Here is a 19,197-nt window from a genome sequence, read left to right as displayed (position 1 = left end):
GCAGAGAAGCCAGGTTTCCGAGGCTGGGCTGCTTGGGCGTGCAGCAGTGGGGAGAGAACCACCCTCACGGCAGAGTGAGGCAGTGACGGAGCCAGTTCAGTGCAACTGGGCTCTTGGATTTAACGTGGTTTTCTCCAAACCCGAATGGCCCAACACCGCTATGTACATGGGTCAAGTACACTGAGAGACCATCTGATTCCATTTGAAGGAGCCCAGGATTTGTGGCTCCCGACAGAACGCCACCCGTTTAATGGGAGGGCACCAGGGCGAAAGAGACTCCAGGGCTCCATCCTGTAAATCAGAAAAGGCTGCCCTCAAAATGATAAGGGAAGCAGCACCTGCTGAGACAAGGAGAAGGTGCAGTGCCTGGAGACGGGGTGGGGATGGGGTGGAAATCAAACTGACCTCTTTCATCCTGTGCAGGACATCTGTGAGAGTATAGCGCTGCTCCCATCCCTGGCTGCTTTCCTTTCTGACTTATGGTGGATTTTGCCTCATGCATACTTTCAGGCTAGACTTGGAGGGATCTGGGATTTAGGATGCAAGCCGGGCCCTCCACAAGGAGACTGTGGGTCATCCAGAATCACAAGAACCTCTTCAAGATCCAGAACTTAAGTCAAAAGCTGCCGGACTCCCTCTTCACTCTACCAGCTGCCCTTCCGAACTGCTCCTGCAGAGAGGCCAGCTGTTCTCACGCCTTGCCCTCTGGCTCAAGGCACCTTAGCCTGCAGGCTTCCCCTTGCTCAGTTAAGTGAGGCTGGCTGTCCCCAGGCCGCGGGAGTGTTCCCGAGGACCGGGGTGGAGGGTGGCTGCTTTCATTTCTCCCTGCGGAGAAGGCTGCCTGAAACCTGGGTGCACAGCGAAGGATACTCACCATGCCCTGACCTAGACAGAGACACCTTTGCAAAACCGTCAGGATTCTGAGTGGGGAGCAGCACAATGGCCAAAGGATAACCCCACATCAGTTTCACTGAGGTTTAGGATATGTTTTTTGTTGCTGTTTGGGATCAAGGGGTTTCTAGTGGAAATTCATTCACAACACTTCTGACAAGGTGATGAAGCCCATAGTGAAAGCTTCTTTCAAGATAGGAGAGACTTTCAATTCTCCCGTCCCTCCACTGCTCAGTCACCGTTCCCAAATCCTTGCTAGGGATGGCAGGCCCTTCCACCTCACCAAATGAATGCAGCAAGAGCAGGATAATTTGAGGTTCGTGCAACTCTCCCCGCCTCATCTTAAAGACCAGAAAATAGGGGACAATGAACCTAAAGAGGTTAGGCCAAGGTCACTCAGTAAATGCCAGCTTCAGAACTGGGTCCCACGTCTCCTGGCCCCTTGCTCTTCCCACCGAAACTAAAATGGCAAAGGCAGTCAGGATCACCAAAGTGACCACATCAAGTCCTGAGGCACCATGCTGGGGGACTCCAGCCTCAGATGGCAACCCTCCATGCTCAAGGGCACCTGCCACTCCCCAGAAAAGCAATTCTACTGGCTTAACAGGTCGGTCCCGATTCAGATTCTGGTCAGACCAGAGCGCAACTTGCAGAGGGCAGAGATGGCCTTGGTCGCTGACGTCTCCCTGTGCCTCGCGTGGTGCTTGCTTGATACCCAGGTACTGTAACGTGTTAAGGAACAGAGAACAGGGAAGTGGCTCTGTATCTGGCTTCCAAAACCCATGGTTCCTGCAGTGTCAGCTGAGTTACCGAGTGACCTCAGGGCCTCCTCCTCTCCATCAACGGAATGGACCCAGCACTAAAACCAAGAAGGAGTAAACAAGCGAATGTGGCCAAACCCCTAACAAAAGTAAATGTCTTTTGGAATATTCCTGTTTAAAAAGCCACCATCTTTAGATTTTAACTGTTTAGATTACCCGTGGCTTCTGTGAAAATCATCAAAACATGCATGAATTTGCACAGGAACCTGCACCCTTATCAGACCTTGTCACTGAGCTCACAGAAAAGGAATCCGCAGGAAGGAGTCAGCTTCCAGGGGTGAGGGTGGAATAGCGCTGGGAGCCTGTGTGATGCCTCTGGAAGGGCGGGTCCTGGGGACTTGCCCCCGGTGAAGTGGAGGAGGATGCAGAGGCAGTTTGAGAGGCTGGAACTGGAACTACTTTCTTCCTGGGTATGAGCGGGTCCTTACCAGCCAAGGGATGGCGAGGAATGTCACCCCACAGAGCCGTCGGCAAAGGTGGCGATGGCCCGTGACTGATGGGCATGTAACTCATTAAAGCGAACATGACTAATGAACGGCGACCAAGAGAAAGGGCAAAGCGCATTCTGGGGATTGCAACAGAGGACCCGCCCGCTCAGGGCCCAGCAAGGGGAAGAGCAGAGCCTGCTTCTTGGGAAGGGGAGGCCGGGGCAGGGGAGTGAGTTCTCTTTGGAGCGCCGGTTCTCTTTGGTCAGGAGGTGGCGGCTGAGAATGTGGAATGCATGTGCAGGCGTGCGTGCACGTGTGTAGATGGAGGTGAGGGTGGGCGTGGGGGGCCACCTGGGCCGTGGCTGCCTGCAGCGCCCTTCCGCGTGACCTTACCAGGTCCGCCCTTCCTCTTACCAGGCCCCCTCACCCGTCTGTCCCCTAAACTCTGCAACACTTGGCAGCGAGTTTGCGCTCACAATACCGGCTCCCTGCGCAGCCACCCACCCAGGGCCGGTCAACCAAAGCTGGACACTCAAGGCACTGAAACTGGAAGAAGGAATCTGATTGGTCCAAGAAAAAAACAGACGCTTAACAAACCAAAACCCGTCTAAAGAGAACATCTCCCATGGCCCCGGGAAGGTGGCCTCTCTAACCAGCTGGTTGGCCCTAGGGTAGGACAGCAGAGCATGACAGCCAGGCCCCCTCCCTGTCCTATCAGGGCCCATCGGATGACAGGTCTCACCGCCTGAATGTTTAAAAATGGATTCAAAGTGCTTCGAGATTGAAAGAGTAATGGAAGGTGTTGGGAATCCGGTGAAGAACAGATGCCCCCTTTCCTTTCCACTGGGACTTGTATTTGGGCGGGGGACTCCCTACAGCTTTTTTGCTTTTTTTCTCCAAATGAGGTGTTTATTGTTTTTTGTTGTCTTTGAAAAAGAGCCTATAGCACTCCCACCCTCACCCCACCACTCCCCAGGCATGCTAGAGAGTTAAAGCCAGGAAGTGGGGCAGACTGGGGAGGGGAGGGGGCTTGGGGGGGGCTCACTCTAGCGTGGGTTCTGGAAACTGCTATATAGCACCCTGCTGTCTGGCTAGTGACTCAGGACATGGTTCCTGACCTTTCCTTCTCCATCACAACCCCCTGGCTTATCTGGCCGGCCCAGCACAGAAGAGAAGCAAAAGGGGGCAGCACTACGGGACATACCTGGATCCCTCTGCAGGCAGACAGACAGGTGTCCCCATGGGCGGCCAGGACGACTGGCACTTTACTGCCAGCTGAAGGAGGGCTGGATCTGAACTCGGCGCCAGGACTAAAATAAATCCAAGGTCCTCTCTGCAGTCCCAAGGTGGGAGAGATGCATCCAAGGTATGAACGCAGACGACAGACGGACTGGCCAGGCTATCCCGCTTCCACCTATCTGTACCACAGCCACCCACCCCTACACTTCATGCCCCCTGGGCCAAAGCCTGTTCATCTCCACATGACCCCCTGTCTACTCACGGGAGATCAGAGGGGTGGGATAGAAAGGGAATGCTAAAAAGTGCCCCCTCTGCTCTCCGCAACCTTCACTTTCCCCGTCCCCAGGCTGGGGCCAGGCGAGAGTGCAGGTCAGAAGAGACACATCCTCCCGAAGAAGAGGGAAGGGCAGGCCCAGGAGGCTGGGGCATGCACAGAGCACCATCCTTGGGACGGGGTGTTTCCGGGAGACCTGCTCCCCGCCTGCCACGGTGGGAGGAGGAAGGCTGGTCCAGGACGGGAGCAACAACGAGCAATGCCCCTGAATATCAGGGAACAGCTGTGAGAGCCTTCTCCTCTGCCCCGCAGAGATGCCCCGGCCAGGCTCTAGCCCTACACGTGCGTCTGCATGCGCTGCTGGAATCTCTGGCCGTAGTCCGAGTGCTGGGAGGTGTAGGAGAATCGCGTGGCAGTGGCGTACTTGCCAATGGGGTCATATGCCTCATACGGGGTCCGCTCCAGGCCGGACGGAGGGCCCTGGGGGTAGCCCAGTCGGTAGGTGGGGTACCCTGCTGCCCCGGGGAAGGGATGGGAATTGAACTTCTCATAGTTCTCGTAGGACAGCTGGCTGGTGGTGTCGGTGCCAGCTGGGGCAGCAGGACCTGGGGGTGTGGGCTCAGGGCCGTAGTCAGAGGCCGGGGCCCGGCTGTAGGTGTTGAGCTGGGCATAGCCGCTGGAGTGGGAGAGGCGGGAAGAGGGGCGGCCGTCGAAGCGGGCAGGGCCGGGGGCACGGTAGTCAGCATAGAGCACTGCCCTGGAAGACGGGCGGTCTTCATGGGCACGCACATTGTAGTAGCCATTGGTGGGATCCTGGGGGGCAATGAGAGAAGAGGATGGAGAAGGGGAGTCTCTCTTGCGGGAAGGGTGTCGTCTCGTCATGGCCCTCTGGGACTCCTTCTCTGGCTCTGCCCTGGGTTCTCAGCCAATAGCTCCCCACCTCCTGTTTCCTCAATAACCTCCTGACCGCTCCTCCCCAAACCTGCCCTCACCTCCACCCTGCAGGCCCTCAGAGCCCCCGTTCCCAGCAGCCCCCGTGCGCGGGCCCCTCCCCGCTTTCCCACCTTCATCTCATACTCCTCCCGGGTGTCGATGGTGTCACAGCGCAGGTCCTGCTTCAGGTCCACGTCATCCTTGAAGGACTGCAGAGCAGCAAGAGTGGGGCATCAGGAGACGGACACCCTGCTCTTGTCCTCCCTTGCCTACCCTATCCCCACACCCAGAGGTCACCTATTAAGGAGAAGGGCCTGGGGTCATGGGCAGCCTTGAACTCTGTGTCCTCTCCCAGCAGAGGCTCTGCGATGTGGTGGGAAGAGGCCAGAGACCTGGCTTCCAGCACCAATTTTGTCGCTAACATGCAATGCTTGGGTATGTCCCTGCCCCTTTCTGGGGCTCTTTCCTCATCTGAGCAATGAGGCAGTTGGGCCAGAAAACTTCTAGGGGTTTCCAATTCTGACACTCTGTAGGCGGAGACTGGGGTGAAGGAAGCCTGTGCAGGCCCCACCTGCCTGTCCTGTAATGGAGGGAAATTAGCCTGGGGAGCGTGGGCACGTGAATGTGGTCATGAATGTGCATGTGCACATATATGTATGTGTGTGAGCATATGGGGGAGGGAGCAGGGTCAAGGTAGGATGACTGAGGGAGGAGAGAGCGACAGTATTGGTGAGCTGGGCAGGAGCCGGTCCCAAGAGTGTGGGGAGAGCTGGGCCAGGGAGGAGGGACCCTTACGGAGTAGATGGCCTTCATGACACGGGTTGCCGTGGAGACGCTGGCAGCATCGTCCTCCCGGTCCGAATGCATGGTGAGTGGCTCCCGGTTCACTGTCTCCACCTTGATGTCCAGCTTTCTCAGGGTCACGTCTTTGCGACCTGGGACAGGAGGAGCAGCCTGGACGCTTTCTGCCAGCCTCTGCAGAGGCTGTTTCCGGACCCACCTGGCCTGGGGAGCGCCGCTGTCAACCCCCTCACCTCTCCCAGGCCCTGCCTGTTGGGGACCCCCAGGAGGGCCGCGGCCTGAGCAGGGCCCATACTCACTGCCTTTGCGGCGCCGGTAGAGGAAGAACACCAAGGCGATGAAGAAGAAGGTGAGCAGGGTGCCTGCGCCGATGGTGGCCCCGGCGATGATGCCCACAGGTAACACCTCTTCAGAGGAGGGAAGGAAGAGGGGGAGGGTGAGGATGGGGGCACACGGAGGAGCTGAGCTCAGTGCTGGCTGAAGGTGAGGACAGCCGAGCTCCGTGCGCCCCTGGATCGTGCCCAGGTTTTATGTTTCAGCTGAGCTGTGTTTAGTTAAAGTCAAGGTGGGATTTGAGAGGAAGTCGGCACTGTTTGGGTTTAGACCCGTGCTACAGCTTCATCAGAACTGGGATCAGCTTGACCCTGGCCTTGGTGGTCCATCTGGCCCTCTCTTGCAGCCCACCTGTCTGCGAGGCTGGTCTCTCCTTCCTGGGTTGGGCTCTTGTCTGAGATCAGCTGTCCCCACATTCTCCCATCTGCCATGTGTTCTGACCTCTTTCACTGCCTTCCCCACACACACCATTGTGACCGCTCCACCTGTACCTACCCTCCCAGGGCTCAAACGGTTCTGGTTGGTTCCCCCTGCTCCCCAGAGATGAGAAGGACCCAGGAATCCTGCCTCCAGCTTCTTCTCCCTTCCTGGCTGTCCTGGATGGATCAGACCCATGTAAGTCTCTTCTCCTCCAGAAAGCCTTCCCTGCAGAGTCCCGCCTCACTCTATTACTCTGTTCTTCTCCACCAACCCCTTGCTCTTGCTGGTGTCCTCAGCTAAGAAAGACTCGAGGGGACCTCCAGTTATTTTCCCCCATCTCCCATGTCAAATGGCTAGTTCTCATTAAAAAACAAAAGAGGAGCGGGGGAGCTCTTTCCTCATCAGAGTTGGGAGCTTCCAAAAACGTCAAAGGCGTGATGCCTCTTTCATCACACTAGAAGTGCCTTAAGGGAGGGAATATGTGTCTCCTACCAGACTAAGGATTCGTGAAGGGGTAGGGGAACCGAAGCTTCCTGGGCACCTATTCTATGCCAGGTACTTCATGAATATCTTCTCATTTAATCCTCACACCAACCCAGTGAGGTAGGGAGTGTGACTCCCTTTCACAAATCATTTCATTTTTCTCCATCTGAAGTCATTTGCTACCACTCTGTAAGTTCTCCACTGCACTGAAAGTTCCCGGAGGGCAAGGACTGTGTTCGTTCACATCTGTCCCTGCAGTTCCTAGAGGGGGTGGCTGGCACATAGCAGATGCTCAATAAATGTTTAAAAATGCGAGTGGGTTTTCCAACTGAGCACCAAGGCCAGGCTCTGGTGGGCAGGCCCAGGAGGGAGCTGTCTCTCTGAGCCGTGCCCCCAGAGGGAAGAGGGAGCAGAGTCCCCAGGCTGCCCTGCGCCCTGGCTACACAGCCAGCACTGCTGTCACCTCGCTCTTCCAGCTGGATGATGGCTGTGCCTGGGCCGAAGCTGTTCCAGGCTGTGCAGTTGTAGTGGGTCTGAAAGTCGGCCTCCATGACGTTGTTGATGGTGAGCGTGGACAGGACCCCGCTGCCTGAGTTGGTCCTCTCCACCGTGTAGCGTTCCAGGGTCCCCACCTCCAGGAAGTTCTCCTTCCATGCCCATGCCTGGGGTGGGGAGGGCAGCACAGGATGAGGAAGAGGGAGGCAGGTGGCAGAAACACCTGACCCACCCTCCAGGCATCCTCACATCCTCACCCCATGTGCTCTTAAGTCCAGCCCCACGCTTGCCCTAAAACAAGCCCACGTCGCACCTGCTGCCTCAAACCCTGGCATCAAACCTCCAGTCTAGGAGAAGCAGCGGCTCCCAAACATGCCTGCGACATGTGCTGGGACCATTCAAATACGCTCAGAGACACTCTTTAACATGCAGATTCCCGGGGCTTATCTCCTTCATTTGACTCTCCGGGGGAGAGGCCCAGGAATCTCTATTTTGTTGCTGCTGTCTTTGGTGGGGCAAGGGAGAGCAATTTTATTCGGAAAGCCAGCAGGCCAAGAAGACGGTCGACTACTGTCCCAGAGACCCACCTTCTCCAAGTTGGAATTCAGGCTTCTTTCATTGGGAATCTCTGTTTTTGTACCAACCCCAGCGGATCCAATGAAGCAACATGTGGGACCCCGGATGTGATAAAACAAATCCTGGGTGGAGAACCAGGAACCCTGGGCTCTAGGCCTGACTCTCCCCTCGAGCCCTGTGGAGCCTCCCCTTCCCTCTCTGGGTCTCAGTTTCCTAGAAAAGGAGAGGACCAGGCTAGAGGCAGACAGTGCTCCAGCTCTCCTGATAGTCTGAGCTTCTAACTAAACATAACTTAACCTTCAACCTCACCTTTAACCACTCCACAGCTGGCCCTACACAGCCCACTGGCTCTGGAGACTCATCCACAGACCCTTATAACGAGTGGGAATTGGCACCGGAGAGCTGTCTCTCCCAGGCTCTTCCATCCCCGACCCCCTAGCCGGGGCATCCCCCCCTTTGTATCCCCCTCCCTCAGAGTGGAACCCGAGGGAGGGAGAGCCACTGAGAACTGGCTCGTTTCCAGGCATCAGTCCTCCTAGCTCTGCAAGGAAAGCCCCCCCGGGAGCCAAGCCGCCCGCTGCCCAGGTAGCCATGGTAATGAAGTGTCTCTGGGCAGCCGTGGAGTTAGCCAAATGGTCATTAAATGTGATGAGGGGTTTGACGGTTAATGGTCACGGGAGGAATTAATGGTTCATGGTGTGGGGGAGAGGGAGGGGGGGTGGAGAGTGGCATGGGGGCTGGTAGGAGGAGAAAGGCAGGAGAAGGGAGAGGAGGGGATGACAGGGTGGGACAGAACTGAGGGGGCAGGGCGGAGGGGCAGAAGGCAGAGGAGAGGGCAAGGAAGAGATCGGGAGGCTGAGGAAAGGGGAGGAGACGAGGGAGAGGAAAGAGCAGGCGTGAAAGCCCAGGGGAACCAGCAGCATATCCAGGGAGGCTCCACCAGGCCTTTCACACGTGTTGTCCCATCGCTTCTCATGGCAACCCTGTTTGGTAGGGATCACTGCCCCTATTTTACGGATGAGGAAACTGAGGTTCCCCATAACAAGTAACTGGCTCAGGGTCACACAACAAGTAAGAGAGGAGATGGCATTTGAACAGGAAGACGGACAGAGGGACAGAGTCAGAGGATGAGAAGCACAGGGCGCAGGAAAGGCCTGGGGAAAGTGGGAGGAGGCTGAGACAAGCAGGGAAGCAAACGGCTGCCGGCCCGGGGCCGGGCCCAGCACTCACAATGCGGTCTGGGGGTGGCGTGCTCCCGATGAAACACTCCACCTTGCCACCATCACCCCTGACGGCGTACTGCACGGCCTCGCTGGAGATAATGGGGGGCCCTGCAAGTAAGAAGACATGGTCAGGGCCAGCTGGGACCTCCAGTGCCTGCCTCCCCCTCACAGGCCCCCCGCCCCCCTCAGGCCACTCACCATTCACATAAAGTGGCACCTCCCGCTCGGCCACTCCGATCCGAGGCACGATGGCCCGGCAGGTGTAGGTGCCGGCATCGGCCTGGGTCACCGACTTCAGCAGCAGCTGGTTGCTGTTACTCAGGACCTGGGCAGAGAGAGCAGCCTCGGGTGGGGAGCCAGGAGGCCTGGGCCCCTAGATCCGTGCGGGCCCCCGCATTGGAGGCATTGGAAAGAAAGCAGGAAGGGCCACAAGTGAATTCCCAGAAGGGAAACAGGGTCCCGAGTCTATCTGGTCCATCCCCTGACTCTAAACAGGTTGGCATTTAGACACATCATCTCTATATAAGAGCGGGCAGAAGTGGGTGGAGGCTCAGGCGGGCAGGCGAGGCTGCCATCGATCTGTACAGAGGATGCAGCCGCTTCTGGTCATCTGTTCTAATGCTTCTCTAGTGCCAAATGAGGTAGGAAGTTTCACTCTGAAATCCCTCTTTTTGCAACTGTGGCCCAAATTGTCCAAGGCAGGTCGCTGTAGAGCGGCACAATTCAGCCTTCTTTCCTCTAGTGAGTCATCCCAGCTTCTCCACCCTCCTATGCAGCATTCTTGTACCAGGTCTCTTGCCACTGCAGCAGTTCCACTCAGGGCCCCTGCCCCCCTCCCACCCCACAGGTTATCACGTCCCTCCCACTGCCACTGCAGCGGCCAGCTGTCTGCCGAGGAGGGTGGGGTTGACTGCAAGCACCGTCCTTCTCTTCCAAATCCTGAGAACTTGGAAATAGCCCAGGTTCAAATTGAAAAATAATGCTGCACCTCCTTTACCCCCTCTCTCCCCAGCCTGTGGCCAGGCTCCTTCCTTCCAGCATCCCGGAGAGGCAGCAAACTTCTTACCATGTTTGAGTCCTTTTTGGTCCAGGTGAGGGTGAGGGGGGGATTCCCAACCCAGACACAGGTGAGGGTCACATCAGAGCCAATGTCTGTGGTCGTGGGTTTGGGGTCCACTACAATCCGGGGAGCAACTGAGGTAGAAAGGAACAGCCCGTGAGGGTCTGAGTCTCCCTGGGGGTCAGCTTCAATCTCTGTCCTCTTCCTTCTCCTGTCCGGCCTCCTCTCCACACCCCTTCAGCCTCATGGAGCCCCCCAAACCCCACCCCAGGCCCTTTAAAGCCCCGGCCCTCTGTCCCCACCCCCGCCCCTGCAGCTACTCACAGTGGACATTGACTAAAGTGCTGACATTGGTGCTTCCCACTTTGTTGTAAACCTCACAGGACACAGGCTCCGTGAAGAAGGAATAATCAACATTCGTCTCATAGCGACTCTCGTGGGCGTCTTCGATCAGAAAGCCCCCCTTGGCCCACCTGGGGGAACAGGCAACACAGAGCGGGGTCAGGCCTTGGGGCCCCCTCACTCACGTCCAGTGGCCTGTCCTCCTCAGCCCCCCACTCCTGGCCTCAAGGGCCACCCAGTATCCTTCCCCAGAGTGTGCCCAGCCCCTGCCCCTCCCACCTGTAGCCCAGGATCTCAGGGTTGGCTGTGGCCTGGCACGTAAAGACGACGCGCTCGCCCTCCTGCACCGTCTGTGGCTCAATGGACAGGGTCACCGTAGGAGGGTCTGCAAAGCAGAGGACTGGAAGTCAGGGTCTTTTCTGTCCCTCAAATTTCTTTTTCTCTCTCTAGCACACACACTCAGACCTCACCCGCGTGGTGACCCGGGAATTTGACTTTGCAGTGTACCAGCTCCAATAAACAAGGCTTCTTCACCTTTATTCCAGGAGCCTCTAGGGGCCGGCTAGGGTGACGACCAAGGATGATACCAGAGGGACAAATGAGTCAGAAGGTGTATTGACGGATGTGACCACTAGGCGTCAGTGTGGGCTCGTTAGGCTCACTGACCGGGATGGGGGTGGGGCATCTCTCCAATCGCTGCCACTCTCCCACCCTTCCCTGGGGAGTGGGAGTTTATTGAGCACTTACCAAGTAGCATACTCCATGCTAGATGCCCTTACACTATATCTCACTTAATGCTCACAACCCTGAGAAGCAGGTACAGGTCCACAACCCCTTATCTGAACCCCCTGGAACTAGATGTGTTTCAGAATTTGGGATATTTCAAGGGTTAGAAAGGTAACGGTGGGCACAGACCGTTTACTGTGTAAGACCCCCAGCACAGTCTGGGCAATATCCCACAGACACACGCATTAATACATCTGCAGTGAAATGTATAGCTATTCCAATTAAGTGGGTTAAATAAAAGACTACGAAGAGCCTCGGTTCAGGTTTTGCCACCCAAGCGCTTTTGGTTTAGAATTTCCGATAAGGGATTGTAGGCCTGCATTTTATTTTCTGCACGTATACCGAATTAGAAACTGAGGCTCAGAGAGATTATGTCATTGCCCGAAGTCACACGGTTTAAACCCGGGAACTGCCTGGCTCACAGCTGATGCCTCTTCTACCAGCCCTCAGGGTTCAAACCAGGGAATCCAAGACGACGAAGAAATGGAGCATCTGTCCCAGGGCGCCTGGGGGATTCTTCTGTGCTTCTCAAAGGGTGCTGCCCCCCACCCCGCCCTTCCCGGGCTCCTTCCCAGGATGCCACTCAAGGTGCACATTCCCCCCACCCCACGATCCCTGCCTCCACCCCAGGACCCTGCTCACGGTGCACGTCGAGCTCGATGGACGTCTCCTTGCCGCTCGGGATGGCCTCGTTCACGCTGCGGCAGGTGAAGACACGCCCAATATCCAGGTCTGTGGGGTTGATGAGCAGCTGGCTGATGGTGGTCTCCCTCTTCCCATCCTTCAGCAGTTCCTGGGGTGGCGGAAACAAGGGTGGGAGACACGGTTAAGCTAAAAGCCCCCTCCTCTGCTCTCAGGGTGACCCGCTCAGAGCTGGCTTGCTGGAGGGGTATTTAACCTGAAGCTCAACCCTCCCCCAGCCCCTACCGCCTCCCCAGGTTTGGGTTGGTTTAGTTTTTAATTAATAGACTTTATGATTTTTTTAAGAGACGTTTTACGTTTACAGAAAAGTTGAATAGAAAATACAGAGAGTTCCTGTATACCCTCCTCTCTAGCCCCCCAGTTTCCCCTATTATTCATTAACATGATGCACTAGCGTGATACATGTGTTACAACTGATGAACCAACATTGGTACCAATACTAATGAAAGCCCATAGTTTACATTAGAGTTCACTCTCTGTGTTGCACAGTTTTCCCCACGGTTTTGAGTTCCATTCCCGGAATCCCCTGAGTCCAGCCCAAGTCCTTCCTCTTCTGGAAAGTCTTCCTTTGCTATCCCAGCCCTCAGGACTCTCTCCCCAGCCTGAATTTGTGCCCCTTGCAGGCAGTCTGTCCTCCACACCGCTCTGGTCACATCCGGCCTTGCCTCTTAGGCACCGTGCATGTGTGTTTCAGCGCTGGGTCTCTCCTGCTAGACCGTAAACTCCTTGAGGGCAGGGAAAGGATTCACAGGCTCAAAATCTCATACCAGCTCAGTGATATCCAACCTGAGGTCCCTGGACATGATCATAGGAACACTTGGGCTGTTTTCCATATTGTACACTGCCTAAGGGAAACCATACTGTTAAGCAAAGTAGGGGCCCACAGTTTGACAGCAATATATAGGCAGCCTTGCTGGGCCCGGTGTGGTACCGGAACAGCACCAGCCCAGTGCAGTAACACCAGCCCCCTCCTGCTGCTTCAAAGCTCCATCGTGTCTTTAAGGAGTACAAAAAAGGGGGGTGGATGACAAATGGCCGTTAACCAATCAGTTTGTTTGGTTGCCAAAATATTCAAAACATGAAGCCCTAGAGGAAAAAAATAACGGAGTTCTTGGTAGTGAAAAAGCACCACTGAAGCCAAACTGCCACTTGTCAAAGGGTGAATCGAAGGCCAGAGACAAGTGACTTGTCCAAGGTCATACAGAGCGTCAAGGGCAGAGCTAATCCGGGTACTCACTCCCTGGGGCCACACATTCCGAGGCACACAGGTGAGCATTCTCTCTCCACTCAATGAGAATTGTCTCCTGAAGCATCTAGCAAAGGGCTGGGTACATATGTGCTTGTCCCCAGCTGACAGGAGGAGCTCCAAACAGGAGATCTGGATTCTAATTCCAGCTCCACCGTCAACTTTGCCGTGTGATCCCGGGCAAGTAACTTGATGTCTTTCTCTGCCACAGGTTCCTCATCTATAACAGGTACACGTAATCCCTGCCTCCCCAAGCTCTTAGTTGCGCCGACTGGGAACACATACCAACTAGAGGCTGGGGGAAGAAAGTCGAGGGGCTCAGTAGCGAGAGGTCACGTTCTGATGCAGGCACAAACCCCAGCTCTGCAGCATGTCAGCTTTGTGACCCTGGCAAGTCACTCAGCCTCTCTGACCATCAGTTCACTCTTTGTGAGTTGGAAATATCACCTAATTTATGAAACTCCTGTGAGGTTTAAGAGAGACTGTCCACAAAAATCTTAGCATGCACAGTGCCTGGTACACAGTAGGGGCTTAATCAATGTAGCTATTGTCAGCATTATTCTTAGTCTCTGCTAACTGTTGACTGGCCCTGGGAATTCACTTCTCTTCTCCGGACCTCAACTTTCCCAACTGTTTAATGGGAGGATTGGACCAGATGGTCTCTGAGGCCCCTGTTCACATCTGTCTCCCCGAGTCTGTGGTCAGATCCATGTGGGAAAGGAAAGGTGAACTGGGATGTGGCCCAGGAGGATCTGTGGGAATAGGCAGGGTCTCACCGTGCTGGCTACGGCGCCCTCCTGCTGCGTCCCATCCCGGAACCAGATGATGGTGGCAGCAGGCTTGGCGTTGAAGGCTCGGCACGTGAGGTTGTGGGGGGCGCCTGCCTGCAGCAGAATCACAGGACCACCATCGATCCTGGTGTCCTCCGGGGGGACTGTGGAGAAGAGCAGAGCAGAGTCAGTCCAGGATGCAGCCAACACTGCCCGTATGACCAAAACCCCTGCCCCTGGAGGCATCTCTCCCTCTGCATGTCCACCCCTTGGCAGGGCAGGGCCATCCTTACCCCCTAACTTATAATCACTGTATCTGTTGCTCCTGTGGCCTGGGGGGCCTGGCACAGAAAGGTGGCTACCTCCACGGAGTTTCTTATGTCCATTCCCTCCTGTGTGTGCCTCTGCCCTGGGACAGCCAGATGAGGGGGTCTATCACGGCAACCTCTGAAATGGACTCCCCGCCTCCAGTCCCTGGTGGCCTTAAGCCATCCGTCATGCTGGCAGGTTATTTTCTCTAGAGAGCAGGTAAGACGGTGCCACTTCCCTGCTCAAACACCTTCCATGTCTACCAGCTGCCATGGGCGTGAGTTGCAAGCCTCTCTGCCTGCCGTCCAGGGTTCCTCAGGCCAAGTCCTGCACTTTCGCATCTCCTCGTCTCGTTTTTGGTGTTCTTTCCCTCAGGGCTTCTCTTGAACTGCTGTCCATCCTGTTCACATCCCAGCTGCTGCACAGGGCCCTCCATGCCACATCCCCCACAATCACCACCTTGGTGGTTCCCAGCCAGTCACTTGGAGCTCCAAGCACTATCTACCTTGTGTTTGCGTTACTTAACGTGATTATCCATGCCCCCTCCCCAACCCAAACTGTCATCCCTGAAAAAGCAGGAACTCCATCTCACTAATGTTTATACAGTCTCCAGTGCCTAGAACATGACCAAAGCAGGCTCTGGCTAAATGCTTAAGGAACTGAATCCACCAGATGTCTGATACTAGGAAGTAGGGGGGTCTCTCCCTGTCCTATTCCCATAGGCTTCTAAATGCTCAGGTGAACCAGACTGCAAGTTCCCTGGGAGCAGGGGCTGCCTCTTATTTTCTCTTAAAGCCCCAAGATCTAGTGCAGAGGCTGGTTGATAGCACATCCTGGGGGATATTAGCTGAATTAGTGGCTAAGTGATTGATGAAATAAAGGCAGAAGGGTTTGGATTATAATTTTGATTCCCGGTCCACCTCATGTTCATTGGCCAGCAATGTGAAAGGGTTTTGTTTGCTTTTTGCTGGGAAAAACCAGAAAGACTCAGAGGGGCCTTTCCAAGGGAACCCTTGAGAGGAGACCCTGGGAGGCCCATGAGTCCAGTTGTGGGCAGGACGGTCCTGTAGTTTATGAAATGACAGTCTCCATGCTGGGATTTCTAAGAGAAAGGAAGCACTTGTAGCCCATCCCAGGACTCTGCTCAACTCATGCATGTAGAGTGGGAGGGTGTGAAAAGCATGGGTTGTAGAACCAGGCTGCCCCAGTTTCAAATCCTGGCATGTGTCACGTGATCTTGGGTGAAGCCCTCAAGTCACAGTTTCTTCAACAGAGACATACGGTGCTCATTCCCGGGGCCCTCATGAAGGCCAGATGAGGGCTGCACATGCACTGTCGTGTGCAGGGCACGCGCGCGTGATGTGTGCAGTGTGTTCACTTTACTGCTCGGACAAGAGGCAGCAGTGCCTCCAACTCCTGACTGGTGAATGATTGCTGAATCCCGGGCTCTTCCTCTTTGCTCACCAGCTGTACCTGGCTCCAATGCCAGATGGGCGCAGATTTGCAAACAGGGTGGAAAGGAGAGAAATGGATAAAGAGCCGCCACTCGGGGTCTCCTGGTCTGCGTGGGCCCCTCCAAGGTCACACCTTGCTGCCACACCCCAGGAGGACAGTTCTGGATGGGCAGAGGAGGGGAAGGCTTCTCCTTGCATCGGCTCTCCCTTCCCTTGTAAGGTTGACCCTCGCCCTTTGTTCAGGGAAGGCCGCCCACCTGTCACCTCTGCCACTAGCCCACCTTTCTCTTCGTATCTGGGGCAAAAAGGAAATTAAGGCTGTTGAGGTGTCTGCTTATCCATCACTATCATGCTCAGTTAGGCGTGTGTCCCTGTGTATGTTTACGAACACATTTTTAGGACTTGTGACTTAAATCTGTGTATCAATATGTACATGTGTCTGAGGCCTCAGCTTCCTTGTTTGTAAAATTCAAAAAGCACACTGACATCTGTCCCCCAGAGTCGTTACTGTGAAGGTGAAAGGACACCAAGGATATGAAGCCGACTGTAAACTGTAACGTGATCGACGGCATCTCCACCATTCACTGGATGCCCACCCCATGTCAGCTCAAGCGCCTCACGTATATACGATTTCATTTCATCCTCACCACAAAGTGTTTTTCATTAATCCTTTCATGGTAAATACCATTAACCTCCATTTACAGACAAGGTACTGAGGCTCAGGGACAGGAGAGTGAGCTGAATGTCAGGGCTGGGTGTGGACCAGGCTCGCCGAAGCCATGCCCATCACCACTGCACTCGAGTGGTTCTTGCTGTGAGTAATGAGGGAGCCATGGGTCTGTAGATAAATATTATGCCTGCGTCCGCATCTGCGAGGGAGTGGGAGGCAGCTTCTCCGAGCCCTGAGGCAGGAAGAATGAAAGGCCATTCAGTGACCTGGGCTGGGCTGGGGTGGGCCACTGAGGGGCATGGCTACAGGGGAGGCGAGGTGACGAGGCTGGCCGTGTGCAGGGAGGCTGATTCCGAGCAGTGAACACAGCCTACTCTCGGCCCTGCCCCGTCTCTGAGCCCCAGGCTGCCATGAACGAAGGCTGTGTGTAAGCAGGTAAGCAGGGAGGATGCACAGACGTCTTGCCTTCTCAGTGCCTCCACGTGGCTGCAGGAGGCAGGGAGTGTGAGAATTCCAGAGAGACAAGGAGGGGGAGGGAGGGGAAAGGAGTAGCCGGCTTCATCTTTCATCTCTTTTACTCTTGGGGCTTCTTCCCGTTCCCCTCATCCACCTAAATCACTCAGACACGCTACGAAGGCCCACACCCTCAACACTGACCGTGCCCTGCGGACAAGCCAGTCAGCTCCTCCCTCGCTGACTCGCAAGCTTTTGTAAACAAGGTACTCCTCCATCTAGGGTTCCCATCGATATTCTCCTCTGCCAGGAAGCCTTCCCTGATTGAACCAAGACACTGGATGCCATTATGAAGTTCCTGGGAAATCTGGGGGCTTGGTTGGCCTCTACTCATCTCTCCCTATTTCTCCGCCTCTGTGCTGGGGTAGGAGAGGGAAGGGAGAGTATCAAGGGCCCCTCATTAGAATGGGAGTTCTCCAGTCTAGAAGTAGCACCTTCCAGGATCCAAGCCAAAGCAGTTAGGGAGGGAAAAAGACAGAAGGTCTCCTAAGAATCTCACGTTCCCTCGGAATGCCTGGTCCGGTGTCGGGGCTCATACACTCTCCAACGAGGCATGGAAGTGGATGTCTTGGCATCCCATGCCTATAGCCCTGGTGGTTAGCGAACTCTTGCTTCCTAACCTCCATCCTGCTTCTTGTTAATTCTTCCCATTTGTCCTCACCGGAGAGGAAAAGCGAGTCATCCACCAGCCCTGAGTCCTAGTCCTTCAGGGTCTTCGCATCCAGAGAAACTGGCTGTCAGGTCCCTCCAGTCCTCACTTCTTCTGACACCTCACATCTGCCCAGACCTTTGGAGTTTACAACTCCCTGCTCAGGGAGAAGCAAAGCGGCAGTTGCTAAGAAAAAGCTGGCAGCCCATGTTACCGATGAGAAACTTGTTGTCCAGAGGTTATGACCTCTTCCGTGTCATGGTGCCAAAATGGACCAAGTCTCCTGACTCCCATTCCAGGCCTCTTCCCACCACACTCAGATGACTTGTCATGTTCTCACCTTTCTCCCCCAAGTAAGAACATTCCTTGTGTCCCCACTCACTCATCTCATCTCCCCCCTCCTTTCCTTCCATCCCTCCTGGGGGCGTCCCCCACTTCAATGATTTCAGGGTTGGGGAGAGAAAATAGAGGGAGCAGGACAGATCAAGTGGAGGCAGGAAAAAAGAAAGGGACAGAGTGGATGACAAAGAGGAAGAAAGAGGGTCACAGGCAGACAGAGCCAGGCCGGAGACAAGCAGAGCAGAGGCAGAGGCCCAGCCCGAGCACCAGAGCTTGAGGGAGACAGAAAGACTGATGGAGCTGGAGGTACCGCCAGGGAGGGGAAGGCACGGAACAGAGGAGGCGAAGGCGTGTCAGAGCTGGCCTCGTTCCGTACTGCGTGCAGGAGAGAATCCCCTCATTATGCAAATGGCCCTGGGTGTTGCCATAGAGGGACATCTGTTCTGTATCCCGTGGGCAGCAGCCGGGGGGTGGGGGGCTCGGCTTCCGAGACAAGCCTTCCTCCAGCAGCTCCTGCAGACTCAGCCAGGACCCCTGCCCGCCCCGTCCCCGCGCCCCGCCCTCAGCCCTCAAAGCCCCGTCCTGCTTCCCTGCTCCCTGAGGAGGGCTCTAGGTGAAGCAGGGAAGAAGGGGTGTGTGCTGAGCGGGGAAAGGAGGGAGCGAAGGGAAGAGGGGCTGAGTTCAAGGAAAAGGAGCCGAGCGGGTAGTTTCTGGGGCTCCGAGGCAGCTGAGAGGGAGAGGAAGGGAGAAGCTTCCAACAAGCCCATCTGCCAGGAGAGGCCCGGTCCCCATGGTCAACATGCCCCCACTCTGGCGGGGAGAGCTTTGTATCCAGAAGGCTGAGCCCCGTCCCTGCGTGGCCTGGGCACAGGCAGGGGCAGGGAGGATGCCAGAGCTCACACAGTCCACGTGTCCAGCAGTGGGTGCCCACATGCCCATTTTTTCCTCTTCTATCTGAACTTGGCTTTGGAAGAAGTTTAAAGGATTTGGGGAGGGAAAGCTAGGGAGACAGTGGGGGCAGACATGAGGCCAGGAATAGAGAGTGAGAAGCTGGGAAATAAAAGGGGAAATTGGAGAAGGGGGGACAGCCAGGATGCCAAGAGACAGAGACAGGAGGCTGGGGGCCCTGCAGGATGTCGGGGGTTATTACTGAGCACGGTGAGTTTCGCTCGCCGGGAGCGCAGGGCGGCCTCCGTGGCCTGGCACTCGTAAGAGGCGTCGTCAGAGAGCTCGGCATCTGTGATCTCCAGGTTGTACTGCCCGGCCTCTGCAGAGCCCACGACCCGGTACCGTGGCCAGGCTGCAGGAACAGAAAGGGCGAGCCCAGGTGAGCCCAGCCCTAACCTGGGGATCGACCTGGACCACCCTGCCCCACAAGGGTGCATCCTCTCCCCATGTCAGGGTCCGCATCCCATTCCAGGGCCAGCACTCCTCCCTCCA

At 55.8% G+C, this 19,197-nt stretch overlaps 1 protein-coding gene across 1 annotated transcript in view; it reads right to left on the bottom strand.

The window, feature by feature from the left end:
• Positions 1-2,183: 2,183 nt before the first annotated feature.
• The window catches only part of KIRREL1 (kirre like nephrin family adhesion molecule 1), a 97,822-nt gene continuing 80,808 nt past the window's right edge, over positions 2,184-19,197 (bottom strand). The window contains exons 3-15 of the mRNA XM_060032269.1: positions 18,908-19,057; positions 13,830-13,987; positions 11,748-11,898; positions 10,599-10,704; positions 10,302-10,450; positions 9,984-10,111; positions 9,116-9,242; positions 8,925-9,025; positions 7,087-7,285; positions 5,687-5,794; positions 5,382-5,521; positions 4,718-4,795; positions 2,184-4,466 (exon numbers count right to left, since the gene is read on the bottom strand). Coding sequence (XP_059888252.1) covers positions 3,990-4,466; positions 4,718-4,795; positions 5,382-5,521; positions 5,687-5,794; positions 7,087-7,285; positions 8,925-9,025; positions 9,116-9,242; positions 9,984-10,111; positions 10,302-10,450; positions 10,599-10,704; positions 11,748-11,898; positions 13,830-13,987; positions 18,908-19,057 — 2,072 coding nt within the window. The 3' untranslated portion in view covers positions 2,184-3,989. The remainder of the gene's footprint in view (positions 4,467-4,717; positions 4,796-5,381; positions 5,522-5,686; positions 5,795-7,086; positions 7,286-8,924; positions 9,026-9,115; positions 9,243-9,983; positions 10,112-10,301; positions 10,451-10,598; positions 10,705-11,747; positions 11,899-13,829; positions 13,988-18,907; positions 19,058-19,197) is intronic.

This window comes from Delphinus delphis, chromosome 1 (assembly GCF_949987515.2).
Source record: "Delphinus delphis chromosome 1, mDelDel1.2, whole genome shotgun sequence".
Taxonomy (NCBI): Eukaryota; Metazoa; Chordata; class Mammalia; order Artiodactyla; family Delphinidae; genus Delphinus; species Delphinus delphis.
The sequence above is the reverse complement of the archived record's forward strand: the minus strand, read 5'-3'. Positions and strand labels throughout refer to the sequence as shown.